Below are 16,607 nucleotides of genomic sequence, written 5' to 3' on the forward strand. Positions count from 1 at the left end.
CTGATATATCCATCATGACTTGACCTGTCTTGATTTTACAGACTAATCATATCCCCTGCTTTGATGAAAAATTCCTAAATTTACTATAAGAAACTCTATGTTTTCATTGTTTAAACCACTGTTGATTAGTTGACAGGGTTTAGTATATATTTATATACAGTTATATTTTAATGAGTTTATATCTGTAAAGAGATATATAATGAGTCACAGCATTAACTTTGGTTGTTTTGTTTTGTTTTGTTTTGAGACAGGGTCTTGCACTGTGATTTAGGCTGGATTTGAGTTCACCATGTAGCCTAGGCTGGCTTTAAACTCGCAGGGATCCTCCTGCCTCTGCTTCCTGGGATTACAGGTGTGCACCACCATTCCTGCCTGCGTTAACCATATTTCTTTGCTAAATCACCAACCCTGCAGTTTAGTTGTTTTAAGTCTTTCAAATGTCTGAGTGCCATCTGGTGGTAAAAGCAGGAAGTAACTGAGGGTATATAATCATTTGAGCCTCTTTCAGGATCTCCTTTTACTAACATCACACCCAGCCACCTTACTTGAAACAGGTTAAAACTACAGTGGCATCAAGGTGTGAATGCACCAACTTTAGAGACCCAACAACACGTCAGCAAGCTAGAGGACAACAGGATCCCGAAGTGTTTACTGACCAAAGGGAGAGCCAGATCTAAAAGCAAGCAAGGGCAGTGCCGGAGTCACACCCCACACTGCTCCTCCATGACACTCTCCTGTATTATTTTTCTGACTGCAGTGCTTGTTATGAATCAGTTCCACAGAGTAACAAATCTGAGCAGTCTCCTATTCTTTCCACCAGCACCTTAGACAGTGGGGAAAAAGTTCTTGAGACCATTATTTTCCCTAAAATATTTTTTGAACCTGAAGTCTTTCCTCAGTCACTTTCTTTTTTTTTTTTTTTCTTTTTTTCTTTTTTTTTTAATTTATTTAAAGAAAAGGAAACAAAAGAATACATGGAGATTTTAAAAAAGGGTAGAAATGATACAAACTTACAGAAAGACAAACGGTAAGAAATTGCTGGTTGATAAGTTACACATTGTCATCTTAGAAGTAGCTGTTCATGTTATGGAATTAAAGCATTTAGAATGACATTCATAAAGTGACACTACAAACCCTTCTGCTTTATGATCGACCTCAGTCACTTTCAATACCCAGTTCCCTTTCCTATTCCTACTGGTTTTGGAGAAAAGGCAGAAGCCCTTCTGTCTAGAGGGGGAAGCAGGAAGCCATGGGCAAACTTGGCGGAGACAGAGAGGGAGATGGAGGGGAATCAAGGTGGGGGAACTCACCACCGTGACCGTTTGAACCAAAACAGAAAAGAGCCCCCACCCCTTTTCTAGCACTGGGGATTGCATCCAGTATCTTTGTACTGACCTACAGCCTCAGCACCTTTTTTGGTCTGAGCCAGGATCTTGCTGAGTCACTTTGTCCTCCAGGCTGTGCTCAAGCTTGCAGCCCTCTTGCAGCAGCTGCTATCTCTCAGAGCCACCATGCCCAACTTACACAGTTATTTAATGCTTTCCACTCCTAGTGCTGTCCACTTAATTAAGTTACTAATTACAAGTGAAGGCACTGCTCTGTGCCTAGGCATCAGTATAAGGATCTGTTGGCTTTTCACAAATGAAATTAAAATTTTTTTTACTTTGATGTTTTGCATTTCATAAAAGGAATCTAGTCTATCAAATGCTAAACCAGAGAGGTTAAATAATAGGCCTTTAAAAACATATTTTTAAACTTCTACAAGGTGTTTTTTCCTTGTGGACAATATAATCACCAAAAAGCATAAGTGGGCCAGGCATGGTGACACATGCCTGTAATCCCAGCACACAAGAGGCTGAGGCAGGAAGACTGCCATGAGTTTGAGGCTAGGCTGGGCTATAGTCAGTTCAAGGCCATCGTGGACTACATAGCAACCCTCTGACTCAAAAGCAAACTAAAACAAAACAAACCCCAATAGAGGATAGGTGGCTACTATATCTAAAGGAGCTTAACATCATGTCCTCGATTTCAATAAACAAGTGATTCTTTAATTCCTTCAGCCTCCCAACAATGATGTCATTTCAATAGTTACATAAAAACGAATACCCAAAACTGAAATGAGGTTCACAACTCTAAACTGCTCAGAAGTTTCTTCATTACCACCATACAGCATGGGCTGTAAGCTGCAGAGTAACACAGGTGCTAGAGGGTGTGTTCCTGGGGTGGTGAAGTGATTGCACATATCTCTGTGCCTATTTCTAACACACTGACTCTGGATTAGCCACATGATTTGCTTTAGTGTAGGGGACATCAGCAAGCGTGAAGCAAGCAGAAGCTTTAATACTCATTTGCATGTTTCTACTTCCTGGCTTGGACCAGGCTCCTAGAGGGATGGGAGAGACACATCAACTCCAGAATTGAGACAACTTAGCCAGTAGCACCCTAAAACCAGGGTGCCCAGTCAACAGATTACAGACGTATGTGTGAATCCAGCTGAAACCGATAAAACTTGGACAAACCAGAACTGCCTAGCTCACCCTTAGATTTCTAAAGAAATCATAAACTGTTTTTAAGTTTTTTTAAGATATAGAGTTTAGGATAGTTTAACATACAACACTATTGTGATACCAAATACAATACTCAGGATGAGTATTCTAAACTTATTCAAATGAGTTCTAATTTAGAGATACTAACACAGGGTTTTCACATAAAACTAGTGTTTTATAATTCAGTTGTCCACAGGAGAAAGCTCTGTTTAAAAAAAAAATCCTCTTTGTAAAAGTACTAACTATCTACCTACTTACAACTTTCTGCTCAGCCTTTAAGTCTTACCTGCTGCTCTGTGAAGATTTCCCCACTACCCTAGGCACAGGTTCTCTCCCAGGTCTGAATGTGTCTCTACAGACTTAAGAGCAATGTACTTAATTCACTGTATGATAATGGTCTATTTTAATCTTTCTCTTCCTATGGACTAGGCTAGTAGTGGTGAATCTATGGCATGCAGCAGACTGTTTGTATCATTCAGAGATTTAAAAGATTCACCATCATGGAACTGGGTTGTTTCTTATAGAAAAAGGCTAACCCCTTTCATCTCTGTACCTTGAGAGCAGTGTCTGATGCACATTATCAGCTGAGTGTGTATCAGTTCCACGAATGCTGAGTGAAGGTAGATATAGGGACTCTCCTCTAGGAACTCAGATTTTACTATTAAAAAGAGACATGTAAACAGTTACACTACAGTAGTGATGGCAAATCTTTTAGAGCTTTCAATATCAATAGTCTGCTGCTACACACTACCATGCACCAGAGGGCAGTATAGGCTATGATAAAGCAAACCAAAGGTTTAGAGACAGCAATCAATCTTAGGTGAGTAAACAGATGAGGGATGGGCAGGGGACGTTTCAAAGGGGTGTCATCTAAGCTAAAATTTGAGGCAAAGATTGCCTAGAGAACAGGGGTAGTGGTGTGTTGCGACTGGCTGTCTTGGAGGAAATGGAGTGGGTCAGAGGAGGCAGACAGTTCTGACTCGTAGCACTTGGGATGTGCATGATATAAATACTCCCACCCATGGCTGACTTCAAGTTATACATTGGCCTGAAGAATTCTAAGTATTTAGCAAGCGGTTTTCCCTAGCTGGCTGGAGCCAGCTCCAGTATATTACTGAATGAGTGTATATGAGGATGGATTTGGGAAGAAGGAATGTCCGGTAGGACAAACAGGTTGCACAGCTACAACTAACAGAATTCTGGATCATTCTAAACAATCTGGAAAATGACAGGCTACATGTTGCTGAAGTGTAAGGGAAGGAAAAGTCAGGAAAAGCTTGGTTTTCCGGGGTGAGAAGCATGAATTATACACTATAGGGGAGCTATTCAAAGATTTTAAGGAGGGAAGTGACAGAATTAAATTAGTCGTTAAGGAAGGCACTCTAGAAAAAAGTGTTAAGAACAGTTAAGAGGAGAAATTGGACTTAGAAAAGCTGGATTGATAGCCACTGTAGCAGTCAAGTGGTGTAAAGGCCAAACTAAGACAATAACTGAGTCTGGAAAGGAGACTGGTTTAAGATTAGGTAGGAGGCAAATCTCTGGGGCTTAATAGCCTGTAATATCTGGGAAATAACAAAGAAGAAGGAGCAGATAGTGTCTGTTAGGTTCTTAGTTATTTCTAGAAGGAATGCACTGGTATAACCAAAAGAAAAGTATAAAAAATGGTTTCTGTTGTGGCGTGTGAATGTGTATGTGTGCTCATGTGTGTGCATGGTGTTATACAAGGGAAAGGCAGAGCTCAGAGGAGACAGAGTATGTAGGGAAATCATTAATTTGGTTGATCTGAAATCAATCAATTTTGATTTGATACAGGAGTTGGCCAGGGGATGCAGCTCCATGGCACAGTGTTCGCCCGGTATAGATTTGATCCTTAGCACCAGACAGTCCTCCCTCACAATGGGAGTAGATGAGACCACCTACTGAGAAAACCTTGGCATTTAAGATTAGAGCAGGCCTCAATCTACACTGATTTAACCAGATTTCCCTTTGGGGAAGATCTCATTCAGGTAACGTCAGAGAATGAACTGAAAAGGAAACACATTAGCAGCAAGTATACTAAATAGGAGTTACTCCCATTCCAGACTACAATGCAAGTATGATAAAATGACATCCAAGTGGAATGTAATCAAAGCGTTACATTATCTTAAGCCAGTACTGCAGGACCTAGTAGGTTTCGCTCTTTTTGGAGCTCATCAGCTGCAGGTAACGGCCCAAATCTGCTTTGATAACTATTTGTATAGCACTTTACCATTTACAAAGCCATCCATTCACTCTCCTAGTTACTATATCCTGACAGCCTGTATGGGCCGGTGTACATAAATATACACCGAGTACCGCCAACCAAAAGCACAATAGAGTCTATGGTGATTTGCCACTTTGTAAACAGAGGCAGAAAAGTTCTATTTCTGGTAACTTCAGGAACTTGGTGACTTTGGTATGGGAGGAGGGGAAAGACATATATACTATTTTAAATTTCAAACCATATGACATACAAAAATTAAATACAGCTCACACTGCACAACCATACCTGGTGGCAATGACAAACTGTGCCAGGAACCCATCCGGGTGAGTGGTTTGCTTTTATGGTTCTGAGAGCCTCTTACAAATATCTTCAGTCTTTTTGGCCTTTTTAAATTTCTCTCTCTCTCTCTCTCTCTCTCTCTCTCTCTCTCTCTCTCTCTCTTTTCTTTCTTTCTTTTTTGGAGACAGGATCTTGTCATGTAGTTGAGGCTGGGCTTGAACTCACTATAAAGCCCAGGCTGGCCTCAAACCTGTGATCCTCCTTTCTCCTGCCTTAGCCTCCTATGTGCTGAAATTATAGGTGTCTGTCATCACACTTAGCTCAATTTTATCTTAGCATTCTCAACAAACCAGAGACAGAACAATATTTTATCTGTATTAACAGTTACTTAGTTTAAAATTTAACTGCTTCAAGATTTTTTTAAAAGTTCTCACAGAAATATCTCCTACTGGCTTTCTTTCATAGCTTCTCACCTTCTTTTAAAGAGATAATGGCAAATAGTTAGACTGAAGGAAGCCAGGAAATAAAGAAGCGAAATAAATTTCTGAAAAGAATGTAATTAAAAACCCAGAGAAGTCTGATGGCAAATTTGTACCACTGTATTTCAATGGATCTTGTACCAACTAGAAGGTTATTTATAATTATAGTCATGTTAAAGAGAGTGACAAGTAATGTCTGACATAAAAGGAATTTATGAATCTTAAATGTGAAGTTTATATCACTTTACAGCCACTGTCAGGACTGAAAATTCACTAGCCCCATGCAACCTTAATGATGTTGATTCTCATATCCCTGGAAAATAGCTATCAATAATCAAAAAACAACAACAAACAAAAACACCATTTTGTTGGTCAGAAAAAAGGGTCATAGCTAAGATGTAGGCAAAAGCTATACAAAAAGAATTTATACTTTATGTCTCACACCACATAGAAAACGTGAGTCCATGTTTACTTTAGTCCTAATCAACCAATGTGCACTAATATGGTTGTACCTGTGGTTTACAGCCAGCATTTGTTTTGATTGTTGGTGTCTTTCTTTCCAGCTGTTCAATACTTTGAATATGATCTCAGGTCCTAGCAAAGCATGTTCATCAATTTCATGTTGCCTAACCAATAATACTCTTTCATAAGCCAAGGTCCATGCTTATAAAAATGAGCATGTCCATGATAGTTGAACATATTTACACAGGAATTATTAGGCTAATGATTGATTTTGGTAGCTTCTACAGACCCAAGCTGGTGAGTCCCAATCAAATAGGTATACTTCTTATAGAAATGATCTTAATTACTGAAGGAAGTATTCTTTCTCAGTTACTAGTCAAAAGAAGAGAACTGTAGAGTTGGGAGAGAGATCATTAATCAAATCAAATTAGCTGTTGCTTGAATATTCCTATTGATAGGATGATCTAGTTTTTGGAAACACCTCATTCTGGGCACTGATATGAAATGCCCATATCAGTGTTACTCTTTCAATTCCTTAAAGAAGCAATCTTGTCTAGGTGTGGTGGTGCACTCCTATAATCCCAACATTTTGGGAGACTGAAGCAGGAAGATAGCAAGTTTGAGTCCCAAAGGTTTGAGGAAATAACTCCATACAAAGGCCTTGAGTTCAGTCCCCCTCCAACGGGGAGGGGGGCGGGGGAGTGATCTTGATAACCCAGTAAAAACCAATTCTTTGTATCACATGGAGTTTTCGTTTACTTTCAAGGTTCAAGGGTTACTTCAATTTGACTGTAGGCATAACATCTCTCATCTTTAACCTTATATTCTTAACCACCCCTGAGATATGGTCATTATATTAAAAAGATCTAAAATTCAGTATGTTTCTTACTTAGCCCCTTCCCAGTGCATAGTTGCTTTAATTTTTAAAAAATTCAATAGTTCATTACTATTGTTTTCTATATTTTTTGTTTTAATTTATACACTTTCCTTTTTTACTTTCCCTTTTGCACTTCAAATAATTTTCCAGTTGAAGTGGATCTTTCAGAGCTTCTCTTAGAGGAAAACTTCTAGGAAGAGGCCAGCAATGGCAATCCTGTTTCTGTTGTCTAGAAATACCTTACTGCTGTTTTCCTGACAAATATTTTTGGTAGATACAGAATTCTAGACAGTTATTTTCTTTCAGAACTATGTAGGTATCATTCTGCTGCCTTCTGGCTTTCTTTTTTGCTACTGGGAAATCAGCTACTGGTCTCTTGACAGGAATGCCTTTTATTCTGACTGCTTTCAGTATTTTTGGCTACTGCAACCATCACTCATGGTATATCTGTCAACTTGAGTGGATTAAGGAGTGTCTAGCAGATTGGTAAGCACAGTTTTTCAAGTGTCTGTGGGTGACTGACAGGTAGGCCAGCAAACTGAGGGAAGAAGACTCACCCGAGATGTAGGCGGCACCAGGCATTGGACTTGTAACCTAGACTGGACAAAAGGGAAAAGAAGGAAGGGTCCCTGTTTTGGAAGAGCTCTAGTCTGCTATCGCTTCTGGACATCAGTCTCCAGTTTCTTCAGTCTTCCAGGGCAGACTTGCACTGGCAAGTGAGCTGCTAGGCCCCTGGCCTTGCACCGCTGTGGCATGCTTGATCTCCCTTGTTCTGCAGCTTCCATCTTCTTGGTGAGGGGCCACCGAATTCTCTGGGCTCTTCAGTGTGTTCACAGTCACAGTGGATTCTTCCACCTCTGATCCCTTAAGTCTATCCAATAAATCTCTTTGCATAAATTATATTTTCCATTCCGCTAGACTCCAAATTAATATAGTCATGATATGAGTTTATACTTTGTAGGATTTTTTTTAAACTTGGGGATTTACTGGATTTTGTTAAACGATGCCTCTGACCATACTTTTCTTCTTGTACTCCAATTAGAATACTTTCTCACTCTCCTTTCTCTTACTCTTTAGCCTCCTGACCCTTTGTGCTGTTTTTCTATGTAATTTTCTGTTTGAGCTTCCAGTTCACTGATCTAATGAAGTACATACAACACTTACCCACTGTGTTTTTATTTCAATCCTATTTTTTTTGGAAATCTGTTTTTAATAATGTTTGCTCTTTGTATTTCCAAGACTAAAACTATATGTGTTAAACATTTCCTGGTCTGCATATGATACCTTCTGTACCTACAGTGTCTTCAGGGTTGATTCTGTTCAACACTGTTTCTGACTGCTCTTGTTTGATGAGTCTTGTGTTTCCTGCTGATCCATTTTGTGAGTATTTATTATAACTTTATTTTCCTTAGAACATTGTCTGGAGAAATCCCAAGGAGTATGAATAATGATTAGTTCTTCCATAAAGAATCTGTGTTAGCTTGTCACAGGCATTGAAGAGACACTACCGTTTTAGAAGTGCTTTAAATTTAAACAAATTCTCAGCATGAGATTTTTAAAAACCCAGTATGATTTGGGCTGCAAAATCAAGTGAAAGCCAGCTTATATATAGTTATCACTTTTCAAAGAAAACAACATTAAGGTTAAGGTTCGTGAGAAACAATTTTCCTTGTAGGGAACAGATGAGCATACTTTAGGAATACAAACTTGCTGGTGGGAAAGGAAGGGGACTTCATTACATTTTCCACTATCAATCAGAACCAGAGATTTATCTCTTGACTTCTGACCTCCATAAAGCTACAAAGCTGTGAAAACTGATTCAGCAAAAGTCCTTAAGGCTAACATCTTCTCTAATGTCTTTACTTTTCTGGATTCCTGTCTTCACTTAAGTGCCCTCCTACAAATGCCTCACTCCATACTGGTGGTTGAACCGAAGGGCTGTTGATTCTTCTCAACTGTTTTATTTTTCTATTTTCAGACAGGGTTCTGCAGAGTTGCCTAAGTTGGGCTTGAACTTGCAGTTCTCCTACCTCAGCCTCCTGATTAGCTGGAGTTACAGGTTTGCGCCACTGTTCCAGCTTCACATAAGTTTTTGGCCTGCGTATTGCATATTTCCTTTCCAGGAAAGTAAGCTGCCATTTAAAATTATTTTTACTTGGAAAATTGATGTAGATATCAAGTAAGCCTCTATTTCCAGAAAGGAATCTCTCTATATAACATAGTGCCTTCAAGTACAGGAGAAGAGTAAATGTATGCCAGGAAACTAGGCTTCAAAGAATTGTTTTATCTCCTTGAGAATCATCCATTATAATCAATCCATCGTAACAAATCCTATTAATGGATTCTGCCTTCAAATCTCTGATTTATTTTTGAATACAGAACTCTATTGCTGTCGCTCAAGTTCTGGGTCTTACCTTTTTTTAGCTAAGTTTCTAAGAAGGGTTTGGAATGTCTAAAACAGCATGCACACAGCTAAGACTTTAAGCTTTCTAAAATGCTGGCTTTGTTGTATTAGTCTTCTTTTACAAAATCTTTATTATCATTTAATAATAGGTTGAACTCCAAAATGGCAACATTCCAGATCTAGTTCTACTTTACCTAGTCAAGCACAGATTCTCAGACCAAAATAGGATATCTTGGTTTTGTCCTCTGCATAAGCCGTCAGTATTTCTGCTAATGTGCCTCTGATCCACAGCTTTCTTAACTAAATCATACTAATCTTTTCAGGCCTCTCATTTTGCAAAGTTTTTCTTGATAACTCCCAACATACTTGCTCTGCTTTTAATGCCACTTAGCCCTCGTGTGTTGATATATATATTTTAATTAATTTTATTCAATTAGAAGTAATTCTTTAATATTTGAAGTAAAGGGATTTTAAGTGGCTTAACCAGAATTCTAACCCAAGACTTACTCTAAAGTTTGTGCTACAATATATATAAAACTGTCTCTCAGTATTCAATAAAGATCATTGATTCACATAAGAACATTAGATGCCATAAAATCAGAACAATGCTTTACATTTAATTGATTTATCTTATGTTAGAAAACAGAATCTTAAAATGGCATTACATTTTTAAAACTTTCCTCATTTAAACAAATTTCTTTAAAAATCCTCTCAAAAGGAACTCACAGCCATTTTCCAATAAGGATAATTATTAGTTGCTTTCAATGTAATTACCTAGTCTCTGCATCTCTAATCAAACTACACAAAGTCATCCTTCAGGGTAAATGCTATTCCTAAAATTGTAAGCCTAGTGCAATGGCTTTATTACTGTAGACCTAGAAGTTCATCCCAAGGACCATTCCAGGAAAAAGACATTAAGAGCCCAGGTTTACACACTATTCTGCTATTGCTCTGCATTAAAATAGGCTGTGTCACATCAAATTTACACAATTTTTAAAAAGAATACACTATCTCTGGACTAGACCTCAACAATCATGACAGCCAGAGGACTTGGGGTTTATAATACAGAATTCCCTTCTTGCATCAAAGTGCTCTTGCCTCTCTTATTTCTAAGTAATATATACTGCAAGAAATGAAATTAAGCAATGAATTTTACTGAGTAATTTGCAGGGAAAAATTTTGCTTGTTTTTTTCTTTTTTTTTTTTTTTTCAGTACTGGGGGTTGAACCCAAGGCCTCTATACTGGACTATGTCACCAGCCCTTTTTTTTATTATTTATTTTGAGACAGGTCCCCCCAAGCCACTAAGTTGCCCAGATTGGTCTGGGTTTAAACTCGTAATCCTCTGCCTCAGCCTCCCAGAGGGGTCAGCTTTGAATATAAAAATAAAGAATGCTCCTGGTATGTAAACACTTTAATGGTTGTTTAATTCTAGGTGAATAAGAGAGGATAGGCTGGGAAAATCAAACTGTTCCTAGAATCTCTATCATAGGACAGTGTTTATCTCTCTTACCTTTCCTGTCCCGTCCTTCATCAACACAAACTGGCAGACTTCCTAGGGCAAATGCAGAAATCCAGACAAGAGAAGGAAGCACACTAAAATAACGGAGGACAGGCTACAGGACATAGACAATGTCAGACAGCATGTGGGAGAAAAGAAGGAATTATCAGTTAGCCACTTTGTTCAAAAGAAACCAAAACAGCTCATTTCAAAGGTAGAAAGATAGGGTGAAAGGAAGGAAGGAAACAAAGAGAAAGGAAGCAATCAAGCAAGAAAGAAAGAGAAGAAAAGAAATGGAAAAAGAGGACAGAGGGAGGGAAGAAGGCAGGAAGGAGGAAAGAATGTATCTTTTACTTCTTTGTAACAAGGTTCCTTTCTAAACACAGAGGAGACCTGCAGTTAATTTGGAAATTTGCTTCAGAGGGACAAATACAACTTAGCAAATACTACAAAGGGACAAAAGATATATAAGACTCTCTAGTTGAAAAATGTTAATCAAGAGACATAATTATAGGCCTTGAGAGAAGAAAAAAAACAAGAACTATAATTTAGAAGCAGTTTTGAGAGTTATTCTTTCTTCTAGCAAATACAGACTATTAAAAGCAATAGAAATCCCAATGTTTAGTTACACAAATGATGAATGAGGCATGTGCACTCCGGTCTCCTTAATTACACAGCACTGGCCTTCCACTAGGAAAAACAATAAAACTGCCTCATTTAAAAGTTCTGGAAAACAAATGAAGGAGCCCCCCCAAAGCAGTGCTTTCAGGTCAAGGACAATCATCTGCACATAAATGCATGGTGCATTCCTCCTCTACCCCTTCTCTTCCTCTACTCTCGCACTAATAGCTCCCAAATCTAGATACCACAATGCTTGAAATCCTACTTTAGATACAAGAGTTTCAGATTTAATGCAGCCTTTCTAACTCAGTATTTTTTCCCCAAATACAAGACATTTGTGAAGTTTGAAGCCACTCAGACTGGCAGTGTGATTTGTTTCTTGGTTTGCATTCTTCATCATAGAAATAATTTTTTAAAAATGGACACCTACGTGGGTTAAGAGATAGGAAAAAGGGCAAAAGAGGACACTATCTGAGAAGAACTACCACACAATCCAGAGTACCAGCTTTTTTTTAAATGAAAACATTGTAAGCCCTTTGTCTATGAGATTTAGGCACTTAAAAAATGAATACATAGTTCAACAAAAATAAATTAAAGTTATAATATTTTTAAACAAGGTAAATGACATTTTTTCAAGGCTAAATTGTGAGATAAAATGGATTTGGGTAAAAAATGAATCCATTTAAAAAATTTAACTGATTTTGTTAATTCTGATAACATCTAAATAGTCTATCCAAATTTGTTAAATAAAATCCATACCTCATACTCCTTTCTGCAAACTTTGGCGATATCACTCTTTGAAGATGCCTAAAAGCCAACAAATTTCTCCATTAATTTATTATACATGCTATTTGGCACAGGACAAAAAAGAATAGAAATTAGTATATGTTAACTGCTGATGTAATATTCTTTATTTCATCAAGGAACTCAAATACTTAAATACTCAAATACTTAAAAGTTCTTAAAATAAAACAAATTTCATGCAGTATCTTTAAAACAGGCAACAGGAACTACTCGACACGCCAGAGCATCACTCTAACTTTTATGGTTTTAGTCTTACATAATAATGACATGGTTTTGTTATTTAGGAAACTAGAGGACTTTGAAGGCAATGTAAATCAGAGGACTTTCTAAAAACTGAATTCTGCGCTAGCAAATTTTCTTGTGAAGCTTTGCCACAGCAAATTTTCCTGTGAAGCTCTGCCAGGGCACTTGTATTTTGCTTTTTCTTTAACCCTTCATATTCAAAGCTTTTATAAGTGAACACACTGGCCAATTCCCTCAGAAGTGCCATTTATAACAGAGAAGATAACTAAAGAAGGGATGAGCACTATGTCAGGCATTTAACAAAGGTTACTTTTATGTAATTTTCTCAACAAGTTTATAAAGAAGATATTATTCCCCTATAGATTAGGAATTATGCTCAGAGAGACAGCAAGTTAGTTACTACACTTAAAGTACATACTTCTGAATAACACAAGCTGAAACAAAGCTGATGATGGGGTTATTCTTTCACACGACATCAGCCTTCACCCAAACATAAGTTAGTTCCAGAGACAAGGGCTCTGGGTCCCTTGTTTTCTTTCTTTCTGTTCTATTACCTAGGCCCATGCCAGCTGCTGAGGATGGGGAAGGCAAGAAACAGGATGGGCTCACAGATGCTTTATGTCTCATTAGACCTATTACAGTACAAACTTCTACAATTCAGTTTCACTTCAATTTATAGTGACAGCAGCAGTTAGCTAGGCCATGTACTGCCCGAAGAGCGCTGTTCAAACTAATACACTGGTTTGTGTAATACCATGTCTTTAATACTCCTGTCCAAAGCCCAGTCTGTAGAAAAAAAGTTTAAGAGAAGGCTTTCAGTTGTTGTGGTCTCACACTCATTTAAACCATCATCTAAGCAACCAGGGTCCCAGGTAAGTGGACTTCTGCACGTGGGGTAGAAAGCTAGGAGGCCAAGTTTCCCTTTCTGCGACACTATTAATACATGCAGTGAGGGAGAACTCAGGGCCTACTAGAACTGGACGAGAGGAGAGAAGCCAGAGCTCACTGCACGAGTCACACTCCCTTTAGAAGCAGACAGGAGATGTAAGAACATGCCCACTAGAAAGCTACAGAGGGAAGGGACGATGAAAATGAAACAAACTCAATTGTGCCAGCTGCTCTCATCCAAGCACACTCAATGTTTACATGAACGCTTGGAGTTGGTCAGCAATGACTTGGCATGACTATGGAATAAAGTATGGAAGGTCCTGGTTCTTGTAAGATTCTTTCTTTGCATGCCAAGAACAGGGAAACGTAAGAAAGTATATAAGAGATAGCTGAGGGTCTTATATCCAGTGGCCATTACTGAACAGGCAACAATCTAAAAGGAAATGGTCTGTGCCAGAAATGCTAAATTTGCAGCTTCTGTGAGTCATCTTTCCAAAGCTATGAGGTATGCAAGGCCTAAAAGATACGCACATCTAAAATCCAAGCTGTATTCCATGATGCTTAAAAAGCCCGATTGCTCGCTGTTACCTGCTTGCACGCCTGTCGACACTCCAAGGCAATTGCCAGCTCACAGCAGCCTAAGCCAACCCATCCGTCAGACTTCTTAAATACACCTTAAAAATGTTCAAAATTTTGGTGATAAGTAGTGATAGCAGGGCCTCAAAATTATTAACACTCTCTCTTCATTCCAACTCTCAATGCTATCACCTCTAGTCCTTAGGGTCCCCTTCAGCATATGTACCAAGTCCTATGTTCTTTTTTCTCTTCTTTCTTTTTGCTCCCCGTTAACTCTCTTCAAGTAGGTTTAACTTTTATGTAGGTTAGTATCTCTATTAAAGGACATTCATAGTAAAAATAATCATGAGAAAAACTGTGCACTTATTTTCAGATTATGAATCAGAGGCAAAGTTTTTAATTCTGCTTAACAAGCAAATAAAAAAGGAGCACAAGTACTATTCTGCTCAAAGTATTACATAGGAAGAGCATAAAAACCATGATTCTGTTTTAAAACACACTTAGGAACTGCAGGCATAGCTCAGTGGTAGAGTGCTTGCCCAGCATGTGCAAGGCCCTATTTGATCTCCCCGAACAAACAACCCCAGAAAAGCAATCTCAGTGCTTAAAAAACATGCAGGAACAATTTTTTTGAGCCGATCCTTGCTTTAATGCACACACTTAATCACAGAGCAAAATTCCTACGTACTACTTTGGTTCAACTTATGCAGAGCAGTGATTTAACCAAATTACTGTGAAATCAAAAGATAATACAGAAAAAAATCTTTTAATATGTTTTTAGATCCCTTCTGCAAGTATCAACGTCAACAAATGATTCCAAGTATAAAATCAGGAGATAAGAGACACAATTATAAAAAGACGAAATAATCATGCAAAGAGAAAAAACAAGATTGAAAGGATGTGCAAATTCCTTGCTTCCTTTAAAAAACACTCTATGCCACTTCCATGTAATACACAGATATGCAAATCCACATCTGCACTAGGTTATTTATATTTGGAAAGAAGGGCAAAGATTCAAGGTAATAGGTAACATAGTTCTCTAAATGGAGCTAGGATTCAGTATGACAAACAGAAGCAAAATGAATGAAGCAAAAAATGGTTTACAGAGATAGAAGTTTCTCCAAATTGACCTCAGTTGATTAAACACAAACAATTTCAGCTATAAGAATTAACTAAAAAGACTGCATATAAGCTTCTTTACCACTCCATGTTTTAAGAGTACAAAGATCAATGAACTCCCCATCTAGCTCCACTGCTTAGTAGAGTCTCCTCTGAATCTTTGTTGTTTTCCATTCAGAATCTCTTACATGTTGGACAGAATTATAAATACAATTCACATAGGTCACAAAATCTGAGCTATAATATATAATGCTGTATATTGCTATTTCCATGTATCCAGTGGCCTTAGGAAATATTACATTATCCAGCAAGCTTTTACATTTACTGAGTCCCTACTAACAGCATACTCTATTTCGTGCTGTGTGTACTACAAAATTATGAAACAGATAAAACATATGACTCACATCATTATGGAAATTACAGTTAGGTAGGAACTCTGTGTGTGTGTGTGTGTGTGTCTGTGTATGTGTGAATTCCATAAAACTGGGCAGAATAATTATAAGAAGAGGCAAGGAAGTAGGTAATTCCAGGAAGGCAAACAGCTTAATTTGTTTGAAATGCAAACTTTGAACAGTGTGACGTTATAGAATTCAGAGATACATGAGGTATATTCCTTTATCTACAGCCCCTGGCTTTAAGCATAACCACAAAATAAGTTTTAATTCTAGAAGACCAAGAATGCCAGGCTAAGGAGTTTGGGTTTTATTCTAATAGATATCCTCAGGGATTCTTTCTGAAGAGGCCAGGGAAGATGGACATAACATGTTGATACAGCAATCCTAAATTTCTTACAATATTGTATTCTACAAAGACTAGAATTAAGAATAAAGATAGATGCAAAGTTTTGTAAGAGGACAGCTAATGGCACTAGAAGGAAAAGGAATCAAAAATAACTTGCGAGTTTCCAATCTAGCATCATTTTCAGCAAGGGCTATTATGCGTTTGATTTTGGATTTGCACTTCGGATGCCACCTGGATGCAGAAATCCAGGGAGAAATATCCATAAATCACAAAAAACAACTAAGATTTGAGAGTTCCCTTTCTAGAGTCAATTAGATAACCATTCCAAAAGAAATGAGATCATGAGGGTGAGGGTAAAGCAAGAAGAAATGAGATCATGAGGGTGAGGGTAAAGCAAGAATACCACACAAAGGAATAACTACATTCCTAAGGCAGGTTAAGAGGAGAAAAGTAGGAAAGAGTAAGATCTAAGATCAAGGTGAAGTCATAAAGAAGGTTGATAAAAGTCAATAAAATAAAAGGTTAAATATTAAGAAAAAAAATCCTGAGGGTGGTCGACAGTCAGTTCACACTCCAGGCCTCCTCTGTTACCCACTCCCTCAACCCTCTGGAAGAGTGCAGGACTGATGGGAACCCCAAGACCCAGGACAACAGCCAGGTACACATACTCACACACCTCTGGAGGGTAAAATAATCAGCAAGGCCAGTAACGGGGAAGTGTCTGAAGCAGCAGCGAAGAGACAGCAATTGCACTCTGGAGAACTCCACTGATAGAAGACCAGTCCCAGCCTCCACATCCGGAGGCCAGGATCAGCTCCATACTCAG

General features: G+C 38.2%; 1 protein-coding gene across 3 annotated transcripts in view; it reads right to left on the reverse strand.

Moving 5' to 3' along the window:
* Nucleotides 1–16,607, reverse strand: part of Reck (reversion inducing cysteine rich protein with kazal motifs) — an 80,224-nt gene that overhangs the window by 37,146 nt on the left and 26,471 nt on the right. The window contains exons 5-6 of one of the 3 annotated variants that reach the window (XM_023565519.2): nucleotides 13,934–14,019; nucleotides 12,170–12,217 (exon numbers count right to left, since the gene is read on the reverse strand). In XM_023565519.2, coding sequence (XP_023421287.2) covers nucleotides 12,170–12,217; nucleotides 13,934–14,019 — 134 coding nt within the window. Of the gene's footprint in view, nucleotides 1–10,801; nucleotides 10,905–12,169; nucleotides 12,218–13,933; nucleotides 14,020–16,607 lie in introns of those variants that run through there. The other 2 variants (XM_063225488.1, XM_023565520.2) reach the window with 2 other exon arrangements.

The sequence above is a fragment of the Cavia porcellus genome, unplaced genomic scaffold (assembly GCF_034190915.1).
Source record: "Cavia porcellus strain 051 isolate PalLab524CR breed Dunkin Hartley unplaced genomic scaffold, mCavPor4.1 scaffold_1, whole genome shotgun sequence".
NCBI lineage: Eukaryota > Metazoa > Chordata > Mammalia > Rodentia > Caviidae > Cavia > Cavia porcellus.